This window comes from Hippopotamus amphibius, chromosome 1 (assembly GCF_030028045.1).
Source record: "Hippopotamus amphibius kiboko isolate mHipAmp2 chromosome 1, mHipAmp2.hap2, whole genome shotgun sequence".
Taxonomy (NCBI): domain Eukaryota; kingdom Metazoa; phylum Chordata; class Mammalia; order Artiodactyla; family Hippopotamidae; genus Hippopotamus; species Hippopotamus amphibius.
This window is the reverse complement of record NC_080186.1, coordinates 9,421,914-9,448,141: the sequence shown is the minus strand read 5'-3', so window position 1 is coordinate 9,448,141 and position 26,228 is coordinate 9,421,914. Positions and strand designations below refer to the sequence as shown.

Below are 26,228 nucleotides of genomic sequence, written 5' to 3'. Positions count from 1 at the left end.
TCTCCCCACGCACTGCATTAGCGTCTTTCCCCACACCTTCTGGGTCACAGGCAGATATCCAATTCCCACCCTTCACACTGAAGAAGCAAAAGGAAGTGGATCTGAGACCTGGTAAGAGGCCTCAGGTTTAAATGATGGGGTCATTTGATGGGAGAGACCAAGAGATGATCCAGAAGTTAGGAGTGTGTGCTCTGCGTTCAGACTGCCGGGGTTCAAATTCTGGTTCCCCCTCTCATTACCTCTGAGATTTTAAACAAGTTATATAACTTCTCTGTGCCTCAACTCTCCCATCTGTAAAATGGGGAAAATACAGCACCCATCTCACTGAGTTGTTGGAGGACCAAACAGTAATACACGTAAAATGCTTAAAATAGCATGTGGCATGTGTACACACTGCCATCCAGAGCACGGGCATCCACCTAAGATGCCTTGTCTGCTGCAGACAAGTAGCTCTCTGGAAGGACAGAAATACATGTTTTGCTGGATGGCACAGACAAAGGGCAGGTAGGCTCCCAGTCTGGCCAAAGGATGTGACTGGCTGATGGCTAGGACTAAACTACTCCCTCAACCCACTTTTCTCCTGGGGTCCTCTGAAGACAGACAGCCCTTTCTTTCTGACTGCACTTATGCCAGAGCCTCGTTTGTCTGTTCATTTACTCAGTGCAGCAGTACTGCGAGGACCAGGCTTCTCCAGGCCTTGTCCCCACCGCCACCAACGATGGGGCAGCAGTCCCACAGGGCGGCCTGCTGATGACCGTCAGCACCCTGAGCTAACAGGCTTTCCACGGGACAGCCTCCCACCTGCTCTGGTTTAGCATTTGGGCTCAGTGGTGGAAAGCCAGAGAGTGAGGCTATCACCAGCCTTCAAGGAGGCTGGGAGGCAGAGAAAGGAAACGGAACCATCCCGAGTGTCAGCAGCTCGACGGGAACGCTCCACCGTCAGCATCCAACCACCTCTGCCACCAGTGCAGCCTCCTCGGAGACGGGTAGGTTTCCTGTTGTGTCAGCCCCATTTCCTTCAGCAACATTATCCTGCAAACAGAGAGCTACTTTGAATAAAGCACTAAGGTGTCCCGTTTCTGGTTTCTGACCCGGGAGGAGGGGAGGCGGCAGGCTGCTCCGTTTCTTCTCGTTTCTCTGGAGTGAAGCGTTGCTGCGCCTTGACCCTCTCTAGACAGCGCTTCTTCCCTCTCCCCAGTCCTGGAAAGCTCTGTTTGTAGACAAGGAACGTGCTGGCTTTCCTGTATGACCTCAGATGGGCAAGTTCTGAATGGCAGCTGGGTCTATTACACGCAGTGTGAGAGGGTTAAACAGGACAGCCTCAACTCTTTATAAACTTTTGCCCTGTGGATATGTACTCATTGGCGGCAGTACAAGACTCGAGCTGTATTACACGCCTTAACGATATGGTTCAACTGTCGGTCAGGCTTGGGCCTGGCCCCGGGCCAGACCGCAATCAATGGGACACAGAACCTCCCCCTTCAGATCATCACGAAGGCTCATATTATCTCCTTTTCGTCGTGCTGGTTAAATTTATGGAGCAGAACCCTGAAGCCACATTCCTCGGCCTGGGCCGGCCCACGCGGCCCTCCCTCCCTTTGTTCGGTACTGTAAGCCAACCGTGCTCCGGAGGACTGCGGGGTTGTTAGTTCAGGCACTGACTGTTTGCTCATGACTGAAATGAAAAGAGTTCAGTGGAAGGGCAAAAGGACAGCCCAAGTGTAAAACCCCATCCCAGCAGGCCCTGGGCCCCTACACATAGGCCCTGAGCTGCTCCCGAATGGACGCTCGCACTTTGTTCTCACAAAAGCAAAATTTTCGGTCTGATCTCTGATAAACCTTCTCTGAAGTAGCAGCCAAGCCCTCCTGCGACACCCCTCCCGGAAAGCCCTGGACTCTGGGGTACCACGGGAGGCACTCTGGCCCCTAGTACAGCCCAGACATCAAAAGGAGACACAGTTCTACAGCATCTTCCAGTCTTGCCATGTCCCACAGGGGATGGGAATTAAACACTGACTAGTAGCTGGTCTTATTTTTAACATTAATACAGGAAAAAGTAAATGTATTTTTCAGGCCTACAAGTGCAGGATACAGGTGCCCTGTCTGTGAATGCACAGGTGCGTGTGGAGGGGCTCGCCCTCCGGGGACTGGGTCTCCTGTAATCAAAGAGGAGTAGGTCCCACGCGGAGCTCATTTGTGGAGTCTGCCCATTTGCTCTCATGCGTGATCTTCAATCTCTCTGACTAGTGTACAAATGGTTAAACAAACAGCCAGACAGATGGGGCTTCACTTTAGTTTTAGAGTGTAACCCCAAGGAGAACACTCCCCGAGCTGCTCTTAAGGGGTGTGTGGGCAGCTCCTTCCAGAGGATGCCATCTGATGGCTGGAAGGTAAGTCATCCCAGAGCTGAATCCAGGCTCTCCATGGGATGAGCTGTGAGGCCATGGTTTGTCATGTACGTCTCTTGTGCCTCAGTCTGTCCACCTATAAAACAAGGCTACTGGGCTGACTTGTAGAAGTCTGGGATGATCACTGGAACTGTCCTAACCAAGGTCCAAGCATAATAGAGAGGAGTGAGAGGCAAAGAGAGAACAAACCCCAAACCCAAACCAAACCAAAGACACGATGAGAGGGTCGGGTAGGAAAGCCTTTGAGGGGACTTTGTAAGTGCTTTCCTGCCAGTTTTGTCTAAGGCCCAAGCTTGTTTCAAAATAAATCCAGAAATCCCATACCAGCAACAACAGGCACTAAAGCACTTTCCAATTCTGGGTAGAGGCAGACTTCTTTGACAGAGTCTTTTGAAGCCAGTGGTCTATTTTGAATCAGACCCTGATTCGATCTGAAGGTGAAAGCCTTGCTTCCTGATTCAAGGTAACCATGTGTTTCTGAATGGAAACTGCATCCCTGCATTTTTCCCACAATGCCTCCTTACCCACTGTGTTGATGTTAAGAGATGAGCCAATGAATCTGTCATTAAAAAGCCTCCAGCACCTTTTTTCAGGTAGACAGGAGGTGCCGTGGAATGAATGGGTCACAGGAAATTGTCTCTTGCTATTGAGAATCACTTTTTGTTCTGGTTTGCTAAAAAATACAGGTTATAGAGAACCACTAAAGTCAGGAAGGAAGAGGCAGGAAAAAGCTAGGTAGGCTAATTTAGGAAATCCTCAAGAAAAATGTGTAATCACTTAATGTCTCTAGTTATTCATATACAAGTGCAGGGTTCAAGTAAGTCTTTTGTCACAATAATACCTCACATCTCCCAGGACAACCTACAAAGCACTTGCACACACATTATCACAGGGTACACGAATCCTCATAAATGAATCCAGTTTCTATCAGGTGTCAGTGCACAAAAGAAGGGCTCCTGAAGGCTTAGTTTTGGCCCATCATGAATCCAGATGCAACAGTTTTCTCTGATATATTAAAATTTGGAAAACTGGACCCATTCCTGAGAATGAGACTTGATTATGAACCAGGACAGACTTTGAGAACTTACGAACAGTGACCTGGATACCCCCACTTCCTGCTGGACTTTCTCCATCTTGGGGTCACTTTGATGACCAGATTCCAGGGACGGACCCATCAAAAGTAAACAATGAGGCCAGACTCCGAAAATGCAGGAGCATAAGTTGCTTCCAAAAAGGATGCAGCAGCGACAGCCAGTACCCGCGCCCAGAGCTGCCATCAGCAGACTCCTGGCTCCACACACTTCTCTCCTCTGTGTTTTCTGGACTGTTTATTCCAGCACTGTGGATGGGGCTAAGGAGGACTGATTTGATACTAGTTTGGAGACTAAAAAGGAAATATGTTTTGAGATTTGCTGTTTCGCATCATACACATCCATTCTTGGTGCAAAATGGCTTCTGTCAAGGGTTTTTGGCTTGTTTTCTTTTTTTAGACACTGATTTCTTGGCCATCAGCTAAAAAAAATTGAACATTCAAGTACCTCTGTGTTGCCTGAGCGTGTGGGAAGTGGTCTGTTTAAAAGGGGTTCTATGTAGGCCGTCCTCACATACTCCCCCACCCCCCCACCCCATGACCTAGCCTGTCATTCTGGGGGCACTTTAGTTTCTCCAGAGGGGAAATCAGAGGGAGGGCTGGAGCGGTGACAGAGAGGCTTGGACACAGATTCCACGCTGCAAGGGATGAGGTGTAACTAACTTAAACGGTGCTAAGCCCGCGGCTGGGGCTGGCCCAGGGCTGCTTGGGGATAGTTTAGGTACACACTCACATTCACCTACTGCCTTTTTATTTTTAGACAAAGTTATCAAGCTCTCATATGTCCTGCCTGGGCTTTCTTCGTCCCAGTGCCCAGCTTCCTCCTGCTGGTGGGGCCAGCCCTAAGGGAGCTGCCTCTGCGCCGTTCCTCCAGGGAGGTGCCCTGCAACCACGCAGATACGACCAGGGAAAGGCTGACCCTCGCTCCCTTTGAAGTGGGAAGACTGACCTGAGGACGGGATGAAAAGCTGTTTGCATGAGGCCACAAAGCAAAGTAGTGTCAGGGCTGGAATCAGGGTTCTGGTCTCAGGCTTCGCAATCCTGTTCTCTTGCCAAGAGGCCACACTGCCTCCAACACCCAAAGGGAACATCCAGATAGGTTATTTTGATCACAGAGACTCAAGTCAAGGAGGAACTGATCCTACACTGACATTTTAGACGGATGTGAGCTGCTGTCACTTCAACACAATCAATCAGAATGAAGTTCCGGGCCACTCTGTCAGCTCCACCACTGCATTTGGGGATAAGAATAAAATCTCATGAATCCTATCTCCAAACTTAAAAAGCAAAACAAAACAAAAAAACCCTGTTGTGTATTAGACTTCAATAAAAGTGTCTTAAACATCTGTCGCTAGAGCACTTTGTATTTGTCACATGGTGGACATAAGTCTAAGTCCCAAATGCATTGCCCAGCCTGGGCATTGCCTACTCCTCCGAGCCTCCTCCTTGCCCAGTGACGCTGAGAATTTCCTAAAGGAGCTAAATTTCTGGAAATAGGACACATGGGAAGATGAGTTTTGAAATGAATTATGAAATGAGCATTTAAAATCTAGAGAAAGTTCATTTTCAAAGCCTCAAAACTTTATAATATCCAAAGTTATCTCCTATTTTCATTATGCAGAAACCATGAACTAAAGGGTGCACGATGAAAGCAGTGTTTTAAAGAGCCCATCGCACTCCAGCCAGAGATGAAAGGAAGAGTCTTTCCTTCTAAACTCTAGTCCTGAACCCAAGAGCACTTCTGTTTTTTTAAACAGACACAGGGGACCCCGACCTACACGATAACACTGTTGTGAGACCATCCCGGCAGGAGTCAGACAGATAAGCCCTCCACAGTTCCAAAAGCCCCACTGCAGGGGGATCTGAGTCTACAGTTCAAAACCCTTCAACAATACTAAACAGTGGACTGTCATGTGTCTGGAAAATATAACCGTTTTTGAAGAATGCTTTCCAAACCACGTAATGCTTTTAAAGCTGTTTATCAAAAGAGCTGGATGAGCAACAGTGGCCTGAAACAGTGTGTCAGCTGTCACAGGGTCGCATGCCCCATCCGAATTTCCGTAAGCACCCCATCACTCTCGGCTGTCCTACCCTTGGCAGGCAACAGATGCCGATGTTTGGAGACATTCGCTGCATAACTTTTACCCGACAAACCTGGCTCCAGGACAGAGCTCCATGTCATGTGGGGCTCTTGGCTGAACTCTGCTCGAACCCAGAGGCCTATCACTTACAGCAGACACTAACAACAGTTCGGGATCACCTGCTCTTCACGGGCGGCTTCAGAGCCAGTTCGTGGCTTCTGCACACCTTTGCCAGTGGGGTTCTCGTACACAAAGCCTGAGAGCCCAGGTGAATTCCTCCACCCAGAACTCTACTCATGTGACCACTACAGGTTTGCAGGCCTGCATTTAACTGCTTTGTGTGAAGAAAGAGAATGGAAAAGACAAAAACCCAGCAAAGCATATGAATGTCTCATCTCAGCACTACAGCAAGTGGTCGGCAAGTTTCCAGGGATAGGGTATAAGTAAGAGGTAAAGGTATAATCCCCATTTTACTTGGGCTCAGCATCCCATATTCGGAGAGAAGAGCGACACTGACGCCGTTTTGGGAGCCCTAATTAAGTGCCACACGTCAGACTGAGTGCTTTACATACGTGACGTCATCTACTCCATGCCAGCACCCCCTGAGGTAGGCACTATTATTTCTACTCCACGAGTCAAAGGATACTCACCTCGGAGATGTGAAGGGGAAGACCTGCTCCGGGCCACAGCTAAGAAGACGACTCACACCCGGGGCTGCCCTCTGACCTGGCCTCACAGACGTGGGAACCAAGCAGTGCTCTGGGAGCCCCTTGTGGATCTCTGCGAGCGCCCCGCCCACGTCTTCTCCAGAACTGGAGAAGACCTGTGATTTTACTTTCTTTCCACGTCTCTTTCTGAAACAAGCACTTCTCTTTGAAGAAAGACCTCTTGCCCTTGGAGTGTCAAGATAAGAAAACTTTCAGCAACTTCCCCTGGAAACTACAAAACACCCATCAGCACCCAGGATCTAAGTACAGTCGTTCACCAGCTGCCGGCCCCTCTGAATAGCTTTTATGGTTCAACGAGGGCTGGTGACAGGGCCATGTCACTACCATAGGGTGTGCTATTTCTTTCATGTTCCCGGGATCTGACGAGAGCCTTCCACAACCTGTTTCTTTACAACACACGGAATGAGAGATTAAAGACCAATACCAGACGTAAAGCTGGGGTTGGGACTAGCGACAACCTCTCTCCAGAGGCATTCTAAACCTTCCTGGGAAAGAAAGGTCGCTGACCGCCTAAGCAGGCGCTGTTCAAAAGCTGTCATGATGATTAAATGAGATAATACAAGTAGCATACACAGGACGTAGTAAAGATTCATTTAAAAATATTAGCAATATTATTAATACCACCAAACTTAAAAGAATGTTTTAGCAGAAACAATGTGTATGGATTTCATTAAAACCACATTAATTCAGAGCTACTGGTTGGCTGTGGAGGAGAAAAAGACATCAAGAAAAGATGAATGAATTAGTGAAAAACCTAAACTGTAGGACTTCTGATTAAATATGACAGATCGAGTCCAGAGACCCCTCTAAAGCAAAAGCGAAGGGATACGAGTGGCTTGGGTCCAAAAGGATAAAGAGGAGGTGTCAACAGTATCTTAGAAGCTGAAGAGCAGACGGACAAGTGGTGCTGAGATGTAAGCCTGAGGGAGTAGCAGCCACAAAGCAGCGAGCTAATTAGTACCTTAACCGCTGAATTTCAGAAAGTCAGAGGCACCAAGGAGCTCTGAGGGCCTGGGGCATCGGGGAGGAACAGGAGGCCTGTCTGTGAGGTGGTGAAAACAGGAAGACTGGGTGGAAGTCTGTATAAGAAGCAGGGAGACCTGCAGGGCCCGCTCCCACCCGCAGCCAGCCTGTTCCTTCTCACAGGAGATGAGCATCAGCGGGTCCCCACCCGATCCTTCATGGCGAGGCCCCAGGCCCCACGCAGAGAGCACTCCCGTCTGCTGACCAGTGCCTCATCTTAAAATAGGAGAACAGCTAGTCAAGAATCACCAAACATCTGGGAACTGTCTCTACTCATGAAAGAAAAAGACCAAAACAAACAAATAGGAGAAAGAAACTCAGGAGAGCACAAGGGCACTGGCTCTACAGGGGAGCTAGAGAACAGGCCGTCTGGACAGGGACAGGGCACAGCCCGGGGAAGGCTTTCCAAGGAATAACACGTAACTGATAAACTGATTACTATATACATTTTTAAACACATAACAGGCAGGTGTATAGACGTATTAGTAACACGCAGATATAAAAAATCTTTTAAAGAGGAGTTACTAACCTCAGAGTAAAAAAAGTTGAAAGTAGATAAGAATTTGAGGATAAATTGGGAATATGCATATATAAAACTAAGCAAACAATAATAAAGGTGGTTACTGACTCCAGGGAGAAAAAACAAACTACAAAGTCAAACCAAAAAGGAAACATAATCATAGAAACCTACATGGCTTCACTGGGAATATTATTTACACAGTCATAATAATGTAAAAATGGAATTACTGATTTACCTGAAAATGATGATATAACTACAGTCTATTGAAAAATGGGGCGGGAGAGGGGCAGGGGACAGGTATGGACAGCAACAGGAAGTCAAATGATATCAAGAAATAGCACTACACTCATTTTTTTTTTCTTTCAGAAACATGGAGGTAAATGCTTCCAAATTGAGGAAACAGCCAAAAGAGTTGAAGGCAGTTGCTGCCAGGGGAGCAGGAATCAGAGGTAGGGGAAAAATGGTGCAGCTGACTGCTGGTTTTTGATTTCATACATGTGGAAGTCTTTGACTTCTAAAAGTGTGGACATGTATTTACTCTGCTAAACTTTAATCTGAAAAGATTAAAAAAACTGTTATGATGAGACCGTTAAGGTCAAAATGATAGATTTTTAAAAAAACATTGTTCTTATTAATTGTAGAAACTAAAGAATATCATATAAGGTGGAAAGAATAATTGAAAAATCAAGAGATAATTATCCAACTGTAAATAATTAGTAAAACGATAATGATTTGTTTTGAAAGGGCTGTGATAGACCTAATGGGGGAAAAATGCCTGTAACTACCAAATATACACCAACACACACCTCCCAATACACACCAATGACACACAAATGCAGCTTTCTTGTTTTTAGGAACAAACAGCAAGTCAAATCACTAATCAAGGGGTACTTCAAGAAAGCTATAGGAAACTTGCTTTAATGGACATATAAGACTAATTCAAGAATATTAACCCACAAACAGCTTGATGATTCTCAAGAATCTGGAAGATTCTTCAAAGCAGTTTGTCTTCCGGTATTTAAATATTCACAGTTCTTAATACCTACTATATGCCTGGAATATTTCTACTGCCAATTCGCCTTCCCGTGAGCCAGAAAGCTCACGAACCACTTGGGTCTGAATATCACAAGTCCATTAATTGAATCAATGGGGCCCTTCAACGGTTCAAACGAAAACATGAAAACTCTCTGAGGTTCGCATCTTTTCACCAGGGATACGAAGGTACTTGCACACGGTATTCTGGCCACTTGATGCCCTGGGAGGTAGGCAGGTCCCAGTCTTGCTACCCTAACTGTGCTGCTGGAGTAGCTCAGTAAACTCTAAGGACTGACCAGCCCTGTCCTCTGTCTGTCCTGGAAGCACTCAGTGAGCTTACACTGGATTCAACCAGTCCCAACCCACCAGGGTGAGCCAGAATCCCCTTCACCTCATAATGAGAGGTGAAGTTCTGCTCTGACTCCCCTTTGAAGTGTTCAGCAGTTCCTGGGATTTTATGACGCAGCTTGGGTCACCCCTGCCATTATCTATGTTTGAAGTATGTTTGGGGAAAATCTACTAGGAGTTGTCTCTGGTGTCAACACAGGACAACCGCCTCATAAAAACTGCTGTCCACAGGAGTTCAAAGGAGCTTATCCAAATAGTGTGGGTTTAACCCCACTCCACCCACTTTGCTAGGGTAGAAAACTGAGGTTTTGCCAAGTAAACCCTGACAGAGATACACCTTCTCGGTTTCCTGAATGAGCTCAGGGCACGGCTAACGTGACCGAAGGGCCTTTTGACAAAATGGACCTTGCACTTTGAAGTCACCTGCTGTGCACTTACCATGCTGCTGCAGTTAAAATTTATTGGGATGGTAGGTTAAGGTGAAGGACTAAATGAGGTAAATTATTGTGAGAGGTCTTTCTGATAGGTGGTAAAATCTTTCCAATTGTTACTTCAAGAAAACCAGTAAAAGTCAGGAGCAAACCAGGAGGGGTGACAAATGTTGGCAGGAAGCCAGAGTGAGGCATCACATTACAGCGGCTCCTCCAGTTTAATCCGCCATTGCCGATATGTGCTACTTATCGGCAGGATGATGGATCATCACTGTATTTTCAAATAGAACACCTTGTCAAGGAAATTAACCAGGTAGAGGTGTTTGTTGGCCAGTGGCATATTCATGGAGTCACAGAAGGTGCAGAGTGGCATTGTTTTACATTTCTGCAAATCTCTTTTAAGTCCTGCTTAATCGAAAACAGCTGCCTTCTCTTATCTGCTTCCACAGCCTCCCTGTTTCAATATCACACATTGTGTAGCTTCTGGAAAACTTTGTTGTACATTCATTAGAGGGTATTATTATAAAAACAGTTGTTTATCCATCTCTATATAAATGAATATATAAATATATAAAAATAGGTTCTACCTTACAGATCCCTGGAAGGTTCAGGGGTTCCCCAGGGGTCCTCAGACCATATTTTGAGAAATTTTGTCCTAAAAGGACCCATAGGTATAAATTTTGTGCTAATTAGAAATCAGTTTCCTCTTCTATTAAAGTAAATCCAGTAAGGATATAGGTTAGTAACACTGTTAACCTGATTTGAGTTATATAAGCCCAGTATAGTAAAGCTTTCTTTTAGGGTATACTGTGATTAAAATGTTTTACTAATTCAGTCCCATTCCCACCCCACCCCCCTGCCCATTTGACAAATTAGTGAGATACTTTGCAAAAGTCTGTCTCTGAGAGGCAGTCTGGCAAAAGAGTGCTAGATAAAGGTATCAGGACAAGGAAACGGAGAGTTAATAACACCCAAACCTACCTTTTCTTCCACCAAAGATTACAAGCCTTTACTTGTAAAACAATACTACAGTCTTTAATCCTCTGTCAGCCCATATGTCTTCTGCCTATCTCAGAATCCTCTTACTGGCTAAAGCTCTCTGGGAGCAGAGGATATGAACCCAAACCCAGATCCTTTCTTTAAGGGAGATTCCAACGTCATCCTGGGCAAAGAGGGATGATTCTCTAAGGGAAAACCATGAAAGACATAGGAGTGCCATCAAAACCTAAAACTAAGTAAACCCGATGCCTTTGCAGAGGGGTTCCACCTACAGCTAAATGGCTTTTCACTCTTCCCTGATATGGGGATACACAGTTTTCTCAGGAAGAAATACAATTCTGTTTCTCTTGAAGTTCAAAGCAAAAATCTCAAATACATATCTTATGTATGTAAGATTGGGTGTCACGCCAGAGTTTTAAAAATCAAGTCACTGGACAAGGAAGGGACTGCATGTACAAGGACTAGACCGACTATTTAATTTTTATTTAATTTTTAAATAGAAGAAAGCAAAATCAGAAAGCAATCACACTTTCTATTCTATTTTCTTTGTGCAAAGACCTGCTGGTTGAGACACCAGGACTGCACGTCAAAGATGTACATGCCTGAATTCAATTTATTCTTACTTTTGGAAGCAGGATAGTGCCATTTCCATGAAGTCAGTCATCTCTGCAAGCCAAAAATGGCAAAAAACAGACACTCTCCTTTCTAGAAACGATAATAATGTACCATGACCAAAAAAGTGGTTTTTTTCCCTAACAGATAATCTTGCATAAAAATGAGTCATGGGATTTCAGAAATGGAAAGGCTTTTCTGAAATATGTGTGTGCGGGAACACACACTTTTTTTTCCATCAACAGATTTGAGCTTTCCATAAGTTATGTTATCACGAGAATGGCATCGTCTGGAGCCTTTAAGTGAAAGGGGAGTACAGTATTTAGAGTTCAGCAAGAGGGAAGAAGTCTGTCTTAGAAAACAAGATTTCTCTGCTTGTGTTCCTGTGAGAGAAATTCTAACTTATAAGGCATGAAGGACTGTTAAGATGTTTCTTAAAAATATCTTATCCTGTAACTTCATCAGCTTGATTTCACACCCGAGTGAGACATCGTATGTCATTAGCACAGCTTCTGAATGTTGTTTCTTCTTCTGGGTTTGCTCAGAAGGAGAGAAGGATCCATCCACCTTTAAGTATTTCTTAGGAAAGGCCTGGTGGCAACATCAGGAAGTGAGAACATAGGGCTCTCACCTCACACTCGAGGGTGAACAGAAGACAGACAAAGGGGCTGCCCCTAGAGCCACGGGGCCACTTTTGGATAACATGAGAGATATGAACAGACCCTTCCCTTCAGCCTGATGCAACAGTAGTTTTTCAGTTTCACTGAAATTGAATTCCTTCTCATGATAAAACTGACATATCAACTAATGCACTGGCTGCCCCCAGCAGATGGTTACCAAGCCGATAGACAGATACATCCAAAGATGAGAAATAGAGCCTCAGGGTCAAACCTGTACTAGGCTCTTCCTTTTCATGTGGACCAATAACCATGGCTTTATATGGATGCTATGAGGGTTTACAGAACTCATCTGGAAGGGGTATCTTGTACTTCTTAAATGATCAAGAGGCAGTAGCCACAGGATGACATGGTATATCTTTCTGAACGGTTAATTTTACGGGGTAGCAATTAAAAATATTACCCTATCAAAACAAACGGGATAAACTGTAAAATTCATTCACGGTTTTAAGATAAAACAGAAACTTTCCAAGAAATGCTGGACTTGCTCTGCCTCCTGATACATGCGGCATTGGTCCACCGTCCTCTGCCTTAGAGGGAACACTGGTGGAGAAGATTGAGAGCACTGGTATATCCCAACAAACATTTAAATGTTATTTGATTTTTACCTTTGGAAGTTCCCTAAAGGCTTAATTCAAGCCAGTTCTGCTTGATGTGTTACGTATAATATCAAGAAGGGCAAATGGCTGCTTTCAGAGCAGAACAGTTCAGAGCAGTGTTACCAGTCTAGAATGGAACAGTAGGAGAAGCATAGCCTAGATCCCCTTTGCTGATCTTCTTCTCACCTGTCCAACCTGACAGCATTCAGGCTCTGATGAGGGTCTTAACCCTTTTATCCTGGAGAGTCATGCGTAAGATGCAAACACTAACAAAAAGGGCTCTTCCTGAAAAAAATCCATTTTGATTTCATATCTAAGAGGCCATTAATGGAAAGTCTCTACCAAATTTTGGGTGGTGTCTTGGGACTGCTTTCACTGAAGAAGTCAAATATACCCACCATAAATCTTTTCCATGAAATCAACCAAAAGGTTACTCAAAAGCTCTCAGAGCAACTGGTATTTACATCTACGTGCACAATACAAGGGTCCTGGGATTCCAGAACATTATTGGAGTCCTAACAGCTATATTCTTAAACACTGATCTGTCATTATCCTTCAGATTCCCGCTTCCTCCTTATCTAACAAATAACGAGATAAGCTCCAACACTCCTGAGCTTTGCTAAATTAGTTTAAATATTTCAAGTTCTGCCAACTCCCACTTCTCCCCCCTGTTCTGGGTCTTGACAAAAAAGGTGAAGAAATATTTTGGAGGAAACCTCAGGGGCCCAGCTTCATACATCTTCATCTGCTACTTTCTCAAAACATCATGCGACCGCAAGTGCACAACATACGCTATTCAGGGAAATAAAGAAGCAAATAAACAGCTCAGGCTCAGACCCTCGTTTCTCTTCCATGGTGTTTTTGCTGCTCCTGGGTCTCTGAGGCTTCCTACCCAAGTATCTTTTTAAACACTACCAGCAAATACCATCACATACACAGAGAACTGGACATGCAGCCCAGCGGGTGCCCTGCTTTAGCCTGGTCTCCTGAAGGGTGGCGGGCTTGTCGACAAGGCCTCAACGGCACCACAAGTGTGGCTGCATCGGTGCCATTTTCATAAAGTTTACTTGGGAACAGACAAATGTGGCTCAACACACGGAGACGAGAAGATGCAACCTGAGCCAGCAGAACGTTGCCTTGGAAAAAGCTTCTTCCTTCAGTTCCAAACCACACATACTTGTACAGTTAACAAATGCAGCAGGGGATGTTGGTCCACAGCATTCATGTTGAGGCCAAAGGCTCTGCTGTCCTCCGCCCTCTCCTCTCCCCCACCCCCACCTGCCTTCCCAAGAACTGTTAGATTGCGTGGAGATTTCAGGGAAAAGGTAGGTGGCTGTCTTCTTGGAATGCCTGCACACTCCAACAAGGAGAGGAACTTGGAAGTATTTTATTCTAAAAGAACTCAAGTTGGGGGGGGGAGGTTCCCTATAAATAAAATCGTGTTCAAATAAACACAAAAAAGGAGCCAATATTTCCTGTAAGGCCACTTTTCAGATGGATTACTGGAAGGAATATTCTTACAGTTTTATGGCTCACTTTGCTATCATCTGCTTAAAATTTGGGTCAGTTAAAACATAGATGCTAAGATCTAAGCCTTCACTTGGATGAAATATTACAAAGGAAGCAGAAAGTCTCATTCCAAGAGCAGACTCAGAGGCAGAGCCCTTGGACTCCTGGGTTCTATCCCTGGCTCAATCCCTGGGCTCAGGTCAGCCCTCGGTCAGAATCTCACTTCTAATCCCTTTAAATCATTTGTTAGTCCCTGTTGTCTAAACAGTGGGGAAAAACCCTGAGTAACACCCCTGGATCCTGTTCAATCAACTGGGATGGTTGGAGATGGTTATAACTCACTTCCAAGAAATCAGGGAGATTTATCCCTTGGTAGAATAGTACGTTCCTAAGAGATCACAGTGTCATCAGAACAAACCCTTAAGGCACTGAAACATTTCTCCACCTGCAAAAATCTCTCTGCTCCTTTACTGTGACTTCAAAAATAATATCACCCAGCATTTTATAGTTCTTTATAGCATCCACATTAAAATAACTCTGGTTGGGCTTCAAACCTCTCAGAGAGAGAATAAACAAACAGGTATATTTATCCTCAGTTCACAGAGGAGAAAACTGAGGCTTCAAGAGGCTAGGAGGCTTGACCAAGGGCCCAAAGCTCATAAGGGGGTTGGGACCCAACGCTATTGTTTTCCACGTCAAGTGGTCTTTTCTCTCTAATCCTTGGCTCCTCATTAATAACCCTACTTTTGGATCTAGAGGAAAGGACTAAGGGAAATTGGTTAAAGAGTTTCAGAAGAATCTGTAATGCCTTTCCAGTGCAATAAAGGGTAAAGGGCCAAGTTTCTCTGAGGCCCTCAGTTAGCACGGGTCTAGCACTTGGTACTACAGCCCTGGCTCTCCCACTACTGGCTCCTGGCAGGAACAGAGAGGACAGGCAGCAGCTTAACGCCCCCTCCTTTGAGCTTCTGTGTCTATAGGCCCATGGCTACCTGGCTGCTCCTTACTCATCACTAGAGCTTTTGTTTCTAGGAGGAGTGAGGGACTAGAAGACAGTTGTTCTGGGCAATTCAGTTAGACTGCCTAACTGCTGGTCGCTTTGAGGGAAGTCGCATAGCTTCTCTGTACCCCATTATCTGCAAGGTGATTCTTTCTTCTCTTCACCTGGCCAAGTCATACTTATACTTCAGGCTTCATCTCAAATATCACTTCCCTAGAAAAGCCTTTCTTGACCCCACTGATCACACGTTAGCAAATCTTATACTCCTTCTACTTCTCTAATTATACAGACTCACGGCACTCTGTTAATCTCCTATGTCATTTATCACAATTTTAGCAAATAATTATTTATGATTATTTGTTTTATGTTTGTTGCTCCGCTTGACTGTAAGTCCTTTGAGAAAGACTTGCTTTCTGCTATATTCCCAGCCCTGAGTTCTTAGGCAATTTTCAATCAATATTTACTAACTGAAAAATGAATGAGTGACAGATATACACTGACTGACACTAAACAGAGCTTTCTACGGCAAAGCTAGACAAATGGTAAAAATGACAACACCACCTTTCTGCAGCAACTATTTTGTGCCTTTCTTGTGCTCCTAAAGAGAAGGCACAACTTTATCAAGACTTCCAAACTGACACTGTATAAAATGCAAGTGATTTCTTTCTGTGAGTTCAACATTATTCACGTTTACAGCATAACATAATATTTCTAAATTTAACACATATACCTCAGACCCTTTTGGAAACAACTCACTCAGTCCCTTGACCACTCTGGGATTTTAAGGACAAAGATGGATCTTCTGGAATTCTTGGGGGCCTTCCACTTTACTCATGCTTCATAGGTCTTACTGTCCTAACAAAATACTGGAGGCAGACTTCCTGGGCTGTGAACAGACATGGAGACACTAACTGGACACACTTCTGAAGGCTCCCTCCTGCCCCACTTCCCAGATTCATAAATGCTTCAAAATATATTCAAGAATTGTCTCAGCTCCATGTCTGACAATAGAATGTAACTCAACTAAAGTAAACTCCACAGACCCTTTTTTTTAAAAAGCAGCTGCTTCCAGATGGAAGATATTCTGGCAGAACATATTACATGGTCCCAGTCTACAATCTTAAGCATTTCCCCTAGTAATGCAGTAATGTGTCATCAGTAAGGCTTCCTGGTGACAGAAAATGGATTCATTTTAATTGGGGACGATTTCATTTCAAATCCTATTTGAGGGAGCAACAGGGTGTGGACATGGCCCAGGCCCTAGGTGTTCTAAAAGGGCACACTAATTCACTCAGGAAATATCTATTAACCAGGCAGCAGCGAAATCCTTCTGGGCTTAAGTGGAGTCCAGCTTGGCTGGGAACTGTAACATTCATTATACCCTTTGTTGATAAGATCCCCAATTAGTCACTCTGAAAAGGGGAGGCTAAAAAAGGCCATGAACATGAATAGCAAAGTTAAAGTAGTTGCATTCTATGAGATTTGGAGCCATATGGGCTGTCATTGATTTCTTGTCTCAGCTGGTATCAAGGCAAGACAGCATTCCTCGGAAGAACTGCCATCTTCTTTGGGGAGTTTCTTTGGGCTGGGGGACTGGCTGGCACTTTCGAGTGGAGGGAGAACTAAGAAGGGGCAGATCTACATGGTGAACCGCAACTGCAGGGGGTCCTCGAGCCACGCCTGGGGCCTCGGTGCAAGACACAGACAGCCTGCGGCCTGAGAGCTTTCTTAACGGGCGTGTGGGAGCCTGGTTAGCTTAGTGAACAGGGGAGGTGTGTAAAGATGCGATCATATTTCTGACTCCTCTAATGAAAAGAAACACCACACACATATCTAGTATAGATAGAGATATAAATACAGATCTGGAAAAATCTATGCCAGATTTTTGTGCCTCATTTTCATGTATTTATAGTAGGCAGTTCAGAAATTTTAGTTACATGTATTCAATTTTTAAAAAATCACATCATTAAGGCAGAAAGTATGATTAAACATATCAGTATGGCTCAGGAGAGGCAGCAGACCTGGCCTGGAAATTGCAAAAGCCACTCCCCCCACGACACTGACCTGGGGCCACTAAGTGTGGCTGTGTCTCTCACCGCCTGGGCTGTTTCTGATGCAAAATCCAGGGCGCCTGCCACTGGCTTGGTTACAGTGCCAACAAGCCCTTTCCCAAGGCCAGATATGAAACCGCTGACACCCCCTTCTGTTTTCACACCTTCCACTGTTGAGGTTATAACACTGGTCAGTCCACCAATGATACCTAGCAAAAAAGACAAGGGCTATTGTAACCTGGCCAAGGACAAAAGCAAAAGCATTGAAAGACAAACCCCCTCAATTCCATGCACCTGGCAAGGTAAACTCAGGGGCATAATGTCAGTCTCTTGATAGGCCACAGGCAGGCCAATTCAAGATAGGGAGGCAGCAGATTTGCCCATTGAGTTTAGAGTCAGAGAATATACATTACATATGGGTCACAAGTAAAGCGTGTTTCAGTTTTTAAAAAATCAAAGAAAAGCTAAGAGGTTAACAGTGACTACTTTTTAATTCCAGAGCTTAAATAGCGTCTAGGCAATCAGGAGAGGGTGCAGATGCAGAATTAAATCGACAGACTAGCAAATAGGGCCCTTGGGGAAAGTTGGGATCCCATAAAATGTAACGTGGAGAGATAACTAAATATAAATCCTCAGTTCTCAAAGAATACTGTGTGACTGGCCAACGCCACGAAATGCCTGAAATGGGGTAAAAGCTACTGCACACTTTGCTGAAACAGGTGCAGGCGATCAGAGTAAAGGGTGAAGCCCTGATGAAGGGCACCCCTAAAGCTGCTGAAGCAAGCGGGACCCTTGATGCAGTCAGTTCAAAAGACCAACCTAGGGCAAAAAGAGTTCCAAACATTTTGAAAGTTGACAGCAGTGACCTTAAAGAGCCCTCAAAGTAGCCAGAAGTTGGCAAAGGCTGGAGAGGACACAGGCATTGCAGGGAAGAAGCTTTTCCAGGATTTGTGCCAGGGACACTCACAGGATGTTTACCCTTTGACGGTGGGGGTATGAGGACGCTCTCTAGACTCTTCAGCTCTAGTGAGACAAATTGGTAAAGGAAATTCCTTGGGTGAGAATGTACTAACAATTCACAACATATCTTTTGGATTCTGGGTCCATTTGCTCCAGTGAGGCAATACGCCATTCCCAAACTTTCCAACAAAGCTCATGGTTGAGACAGAACATTACTAAACCTGGGTCGAGCAGGGCCTACAGGGAGAATGGAGCCGGACTCCCAGTTTTTAAACCAAGGAGATTCAATTGCTTCTGATTCTTGTTATCGTTTAAGGGCTTTTTTCATCCTGAAGGAAGGATCTCACTCTAGGCTATTGCTTTCATATATCCCAGGGCTTAACGGGTCCTCCCTGGATGAGGTCCCTGGTTCTTGGTCCTAGACTGGCCTAACTGGCTCCTGGAGGTGTTGTACATATTATCTGAAAGATCTTGGTTGAAAGGGATTTTGCAACCTTGAACCAATCACTTGTTTTCTCAGCACACTGGTATGTCCATCCAGAAAGGGAGGACGGCCATGCTTTCTCTCTGCATCACAAGGACGCGGGATAGATAAGGACAAGTACACACAGTGAAGCACTTCATATTCATGAACACAACAGCCCTCTAAGAGTCTGATGTGCCATCATCACAGTTACTAGACAGAATGATTAAATCTCTGACCCCAAATGACTGCCCAATAATCAACTTTTTAAAAGTCCATAAACAGATCAATTTCAGCCAAATTTTACTTCTCCTTGATGTCTCCTTGAGGGTGCTCACTTTCTGGTTGGGCAGGCTTAGAAGAAGCAGAGGCACTTTGATCCAAACCTCACCATTAGGAAACCTGATAGATAAAAACTAAGAAAACCATGATTTTTTTTATTATGTCTATTCCTTCTTTTTCCTCCAAACGCTGACAATCAAGACGATTAATCTTGATAAAACTTCTGATAGCTTCAGGCTATTCCTAAGAATCTGGTAACAAACACTTCAGTTTACAACCATTACGAAGCATGAGCTATACGCCAGGTGTCACGTGAGGTTCTACAAGTATAAACGTGACTACGAGAGGGTCTTTACACTCTCCTGGCCCTCAGAGCCTGTCAGGAAAGCAAGACACACGCAGCTGGCGACATGCACAACCCAGCCTGCTGTGTGTGCTCTAACCATCATCGATTCTAACTGGGGACAGTGGAGCTGGGCAGACGTCATCTGAGTTGGGACTTGTAGGTGGAGTAGGATTTTGAAAGGCAAGGAAGTGAGGCAGAGGAGGGGAGGGCAGAAGAAACGGGAGTGAGCAAGGACTTGGAGGCGTGTCTGGGGAGCAGGACGTGGCTCTGGGTGGCTGAAATACAGTGTGGTGGGGGGACAGTGGGGGGAAGAGCTGGCTGGGTTTACTTCCCCAGGGGCCTTCAGCGCCATGCAGAGAAGTGTTGAGGCAGCAAAAGGCAAATGAGTCTGATTGAAACACTAAAAACCAGAATTCAAACAAATTCAGAGACTTAACACACTCATGCCATCTCCTACGTCTCTCGGGCACATGGATTTACAGTCCCTACGAATGTGCATTTATACAAGACTCAAAAACAAATGGGCCACAAACCTGGCAGCCAATTTCACATTTCACTTTCTCTGGGAGGAATAATCAGTGAATAGAAGGCAAGTCTTGAAGCAGCAGTCCTATACTCTAAAAAGGGGTTCAGATATTTACACCTTAGGACACTCTAGGGGCAGAAGCCAGAGAACAGGAAGGACCTGCAGTGCGCACAACATTTTGAAAATGAATGAATAGTTCTCACAGGGCTGTAACATTTCAACCCAAAAAGGACAGAACAAGAGAGCCTGGAAGGCTTTCAGGCACACCCAGATACCAAGCTAGGGTTTCCTCTTGCAACTGGACACGCGGAAGGCACCTCCAAGGAACTGGGGCAGAAGAGCCACGCTTCTGTGGCCTGACAGCATGTGACTCACCATGAGCCAGGCCGTGGATGCCAGCTACAAGGTGCTCGCCGCTCGTGGCTGCGTGGTATCTGATGTACTCCCGCTCCGACTGATGGCGATTGTCCATCGTCTTCCCTAAGCCATCTGACAACGTCCCCGCGAACTGGAATGAATACAAAACAGGAGGAAAAGAGTTTTAGAGACTCAGCACCCTTTTTACTGTTCTAATTATTTTAGATAAATACCTTCCCTTACTCCTAGCCGGGATGCAGTAAATACTGAATGAGAGAGAGATTAATTGCTGAATTACATATACTGTGTGTCCCAGGAGAGTGGTTTTCAAGCACTGGACACATAACGAATTGTGGGACATTTCCACTGGTGGACACAAGGTTTGCAAACAACTACTAAAAGTCCATAATGATATTTACCTTTCATAATCCTACTGCAAACTTACTGAAAAATCAAAGGTATAACAAAATGGCCTGGGGGGGGGGGAGAGGTGAGCTTTGGGATTCTATAATGGTAAGGACAGAGGCTCTTTATTCTTTTTTTTTTTTCTTTCTTTCTTTTTTTGTTATTTTAGAGGCTCTTTATTCTAATAGAGAATCAGTGAGATTCAAAACAGAAATGCAGCCAATTATTGCTTTAGGATTTGGTATCCACATTTTCAGAGATATCAACTGCCCCAAAGTAATGTCTTTTCTTTCACTTACTCTACAGTTACCAAGTGCCTAGGTGCCCAGTTCCATCTGTTAAAAGAAAAACAAAGTCTATGGAAAGGTTAACAGGTTAGGTCACCTTTCACATGAAGTGGCAGACTTGAACTCATGACTTCAAATGCAAAAATCCTCCCCCACGAATCAGAGAGAGATTTTATTTATCCTGGCATACTTTAACCAGAGAAGCTGTCTCATCCATCAAAGCTGGATAAAAAGGACATAAAACTCTGTTTTGTCACAAGACAATTTGAAAAGGTTTAAAGTGACAGTTAATAAACCACAGGGTACTTATCCTCATCATTCAGGCATAAAAAGGGAAAGATATCAAATATATAATTAACCTTCTCGGGAAGGATCTACCAAAACAAGTGGTTTAAGTGCCAATGACCCAGGACTAACCTTTGAGAAAACTCACAGGAATGCTATTTAGATATAAAGCTCAGAGGAAAGACTCGAGGCAAACAGCCTGCCGTGAGGACCCAGTACACTGGCAGCCTGGCCATCACAAGGCTATTTCATTCTGGTCTGGCAAGGAGGGGCCCACAGAGGGGCCTGGAAGCCATCAATCCTGAGGCTTCTGCCACGAGAGATGAGGGAAGGTGAGTCCTGGGCACAGAAGAGAGACCAGAGGAAGAAAGAGCAATTCCACGGGAAGCGACAGTTCCTGGAGCAAGACTTGGGAGCTCTCATTCCTTTCATTCTGACCAAAAGCTTTTATGACCTCGGGCAGTGATCACAGACCTTTCTGGAGACACAATCCCTATCATTATTTGTTTTTTGCCTAATCTTCCCTGTCACGCCCTGTCTAATAAGAGGACTGAAGTTAATGAAAAGTGATTTTACACTTTCCTTTGGGATGGAGATACCATGGGGTTTTGTATTAAGTGGGGGCTTTCTTCAGGGACCCCGCTTGAGAGCCCCTGCGGGCCATCAGCTCAGGGGTCTGGCCAAACCAGATTCTAGTCTCAACCATTCGGGTAGCCACGTGGCCCTGAGCCAGGTGCCTGACCGCTGCACCTCCCTCTCAGCATCTGGAGAATAGAGATAGTCCTGACACTGTCATGTGGCTAAAAGGATTAGTAACAGTGGCTCAGGGTATGGAATCTAGTCAGCATTCTTACTGTTATTATTAGTCAGCTACTAGTCCAAGGAGGGACATCCTGCACCATTTGAAGAAAGCCTTTCAAAGATTTAGAATTACGGTCACTTACACTAGGCTTTAACATAAAAAAAGGAAAAGAAAAAAAAAAAACAAAAAAACCACCCCTCTCTTTCCAGCAGATAAACATCAGCCTTCAAAGTGAATTTCTGGAGTGGTACCATCTACAAAATTAGAGTGTTGGACTTGGTGGTTTCCAAAACCCCTTCTAGTGCTGACAGTTGTTTGTGATCTGTGATCCAAGTTAGAATGTCTTTATTAAGCAATTACTCTGAGCCCAGCACAGATTTAGGTACTGCTGAGGATACAAATGAATAGCAGCCTTGGACCTACTCTCAAAAATGACAGTCTCATTAGGAAGATAACAATTCCATATATGAAACAGTCAGCCACAGGACCCTGGAACACAAATTGTACGCACTTGGGAATCAAGAGAGGAGAGAAAAATGTGACCCTTGTTTTGGAAAGTGTCCCTGCTATGTTCTGGAATTATGTAGGTTGCCAGTGGTCTTTATTCAGGGTCTGGACAAAAATGCCTCTCTCTGATGTCACAGAAGATGTGAGAGGGTGGTTCAACTCTTACTTTCCTGGAGAAGAGAGATCTTCCTGGAAGAGATACTAAGTTAAGGTCCTGTCTACCCGTTTCTGGCAGGAGACTAGGAAGAAGTTAAAAACCTCATAATATTTCCCCACCTAAGAGAATACTGGCGGGAGGGGGGGGGGGGGGGGCGCGGGCCCAGGGGAGAGGAATCTAGGCAAACTATCCAATACCAACCCTTTCCCTTAACTGCCCCCCATCTATCAATAAAATGAATTTAACATCCAAGGTTTATGAGGGGCCTATGCCAAAGCTTAACTGCAGATTGATTCTGTTGTAGCAGCCTCAGCACCCCCAGCACCAACTAGTCTTGAGTGTTCACTGTACAGAAACACCGTGCTGACCTCAGGAGGATGGGATAAGACAACCTACGAGATCACTCTTCCCTCTGAATGCTGGATTCTTCCAGGTGCTTCTCGGGGGCCTCACCACTGCAGTGGAAAGATGCCCACACCTACTCTGCTGACTCTAGGGATTCCATCTGAATTACCATCTCTCTATTAAAAAAATCACTGTGCAAGCCAACCGGGCTGGTCCTCTGTCACTTGTGAGTGGAAGTAAAGGATACAAAGATATTGTATTAACAGGAAATGACTACAAAAGTCTTCACTCCTAGAAATGTGATGTTGAGAACTCAGAAAACTTGCCATGATGTAGGAATCCATGATCCGACCAGACCTGTACTGATGAGAGGTTAATAAGACTTTAGAGGGAGAGACATTTTATAGGAACTGAACCGAAGCCAGCCAGATGGAGGGTCAAAGGCTGGGCTTTGGGCCAGTCCACTAGGCTTCTGAGCATTGAATCTAGGGCACCACAAAGCTTGTGGCCTTCTCTTGCTGTGGGAGCACTTAGTCATCCTTAATTCCATCTCTCATTCCCCACCTCGGTGGGAAAGTAAATCACACCCCATATCTTATTTCTCCCTAAAAGACAGGATGAGCACACATGGGCTGGAGAGGGAGGTGATTCCAGTAAGCACTCTCTATGGGTGCCCTCTGGAACTGGTCTTCTCTGAGGTTGGGAAGTGTTGTTTCACCCATGTCCTTGACTTTGAAAATGATCATCCAAACAGAGCAGATGCCCATGAGAACATCATGTGGGAGTGGCTGGTGCAGGGCATCCCTCACCTCCCACCCCAGTTCTGTCTCTGCATTTTAAAAAGAAAAGCCAAAACGCCTTGAAAATGGAACTCAGTTTGAAACTTTTTCACAGCAGATGCTCCAAATGGGAAATGAAGCCTGGGGGCAGATACTCAAAGGAAAACCAATCCCAGAGGCACTGGAGGGAAAGTTGAAAATCATCAGGATACAAGCAAGTCCAATCCAGCTCTGCACCCTGTCAATCAACTAATCAAATCAGACATGTATGAAACCCCTACTGTGTACCAGGCTCATGAAGGAGAAGCATACATCAGAAGCAGTTTCTGCCTCCTGCCTTCACATGTGTGGCATAAGGGAAAGACATGCACATGTGAGTTCGAATTCTGACTGTGACATTTAATAGCTGCAAGATCACAGCCTCTGTGAGCCTCTGTTTCCTCATCTTCAAATGGGAATAAGAATAGCCACCTACAAGGATGCCATAAGGGTTAGATAAAACGTATAAAGACTTAGCACAGAGCCTAATACACAAAGCACTCAATAAAAACAGTATTGAGTTATCTGAACTCCAATTTCTTCATATGCGAAATGGGTATAATTGGATTCCCCAGGGCTGTTGTGAGGATTAAATGAGATAGCACGCAAAGCACCTCGCAGGTGCATTCCCGGGACAGTGGAAGCTGTCAGGGAGGGAAGCAGCGGAGCAGAGAGCAGGAACTAGCAACTGGAGGGTGATCTGTAGACAATCTGAAACTCTGCTCAGTATAAACTACACCTCAGCATCAGAAGGAGCATTTACAGGGACTTAGGTCAATATAGCTCATTTGGTAGCCATTTCAAGTCCACAAAAACTTAAGGCTTCAAGTGAATACTATTCTAGCTAAAATGAAGGGTTCTGAAGGAAAAGGATGTCCTTCAGAAAACCTGCTGTTACACTTGCAAAGACAACAGTGATTTCCCCCCTTCTCTCACTGAAGGATGCTTTAGCACATGCCACGCTTGTGAATTTTGGCCACAACCCAAAGTCATTAATTTCTATAAAGCCAAATTTTCAGCAAGGGGGTAAAAATCTCCGAAGTACTTCAAGACGCCAGTTCTACTGCATAGCTGACACACATTACGTGTCAAAACCCCACCTCCCAAAAACAACCCCACTGTCTACAGAAATGGAGCCACTACAAATTAGCCTGGGTTTGAGGCTGGGCTCAGAACAGCTGATTTTATAAAACTGAAATTCAAGTAGATGCTGGAATGATGCAAGAGAAAAAATCCACACTGTGTCCCTCTGTTTCATCCTATCAGTTTTCCTGACCCTTTTAGGAGATGCAGCAAGTGTGAGATGCCAAAGATATTTCGCCAGTGTAACAGAAGCCTGGGCTTGAATTTCTCCCCTTGCTCTGGGGTTCTTCTTTCACAGTTATTTACCTAATGGAAATTTCCTCTTTAGTATCCTTGCTCCACTGAGCAACTGCTGGTGACAGCATCTTTCCTGTCACCAGGGCTGATGTGACCACATATAACAGGAAAAGGGAGAGAAGTGACAGATGTCTGTGTGTGAGGGAGAGTCTTGCCTTCTTCCAGCGTAAGGTTGTACGGCCGCAGGCCTCAGCCTCCAGCACAGCTCCAACTCCAATCAGCATGGCCTGCAACAAGCTATGCTAGAACGTGGAGACGCAGAACCCCAGCTGTATTGTGCCGTGGACTCTGGGGGGGCTGCCATGATACAGTCAAAAGGTAGGGGAAAAGCAGTCAGGTTCTTACTCTGCCACTTACTGAACGTGCATCTTGGTGAAAACTGCTTAACTTTCTGGAACCTCAGTTTGGTTCTGCAAAAAACTAGCCTACAGGGCTGCTTTGAATGGTTAAGGAGATAATGCAAAATGCTTGGCACAGTGTCTGGCACACAGGAGGTCATCACTTTTTACAAGTTTCTTACAAGCAGTCCAAAGGCTTAAACTTCAGAGTCATTGTTTGACTCTCCCAGAATACTAGCAGGAAAACCTCCTTCAAGTCATGTAAGACCTGAGTCACTGCAAAACTAAGGGCTTCACCACTTCACTCACATTGTTCAAATAGCCACAGTTAAAAATGGTTCTCGGAACACGAGTTTTGCCTTGACATTGAAAAACCCTTTTGTGATACTTGTGAACCGGGCAGAGTTAAAGGAGAATGTGATCCAACAAGCAGGGCATCTGTCCCCGACACAAGGCAAACCAAACAGCTAGTCTTCACTAGGCCAAATGGTGGAGGGGGCAGGCTGCGACAGGGGACCGGCAACAAAAAAATTAAAAAACATGGAACGAGTTGAAGTTTGGCAAGAAACAGGCATTTCTGGACCCCAGATCTCTACCCACTAGAAGTGGGGCAGGTTTGTCTGTTTTCAGCTCTACTTAGTTATGATTACGTATAACCCTTAAGGCAAAAAGAGAAAGGGGAAAGAGTCCAGAAAAGACACCCTGACTAAGAATAATAAAGATGAGAATTTTAAAGCTAGGACTGGCATTCTATTCCAGTTAATATGCCTAAGCCAATGACCTTGGGTTGTTTTTTTTTTTTTTTTGCAGGGGAGGTGAGGTACTCTGGAGTTCTAAAAGCCCTCCTACCCTAAGACGTACT

General features: G+C 45.0%; 1 protein-coding gene across 5 annotated transcripts in view; it reads right to left on the bottom strand.

The window, feature by feature from the left end:
- VPS13D (vacuolar protein sorting 13 homolog D) overlaps positions 1–26,228 on the bottom strand; it is a 236,908-nt gene that overhangs the window by 32,514 nt on the left and 178,166 nt on the right. For 4 of the 5 annotated variants that reach the window (XM_057696680.1, XM_057696624.1, XM_057696634.1 and 1 more), the window contains 2 exons: positions 20,061–20,193; positions 17,122–17,317 (listed from right to left, as the gene is read on the bottom strand). In XM_057696680.1, coding sequence (XP_057552663.1) covers positions 17,122–17,317; positions 20,061–20,193 — 329 coding nt within the window. Of the gene's footprint in view, positions 1–17,121; positions 17,318–20,060; positions 20,194–26,228 lie in introns of those variants that run through there. The other variant, XM_057696651.1, reaches the window with a different exon arrangement.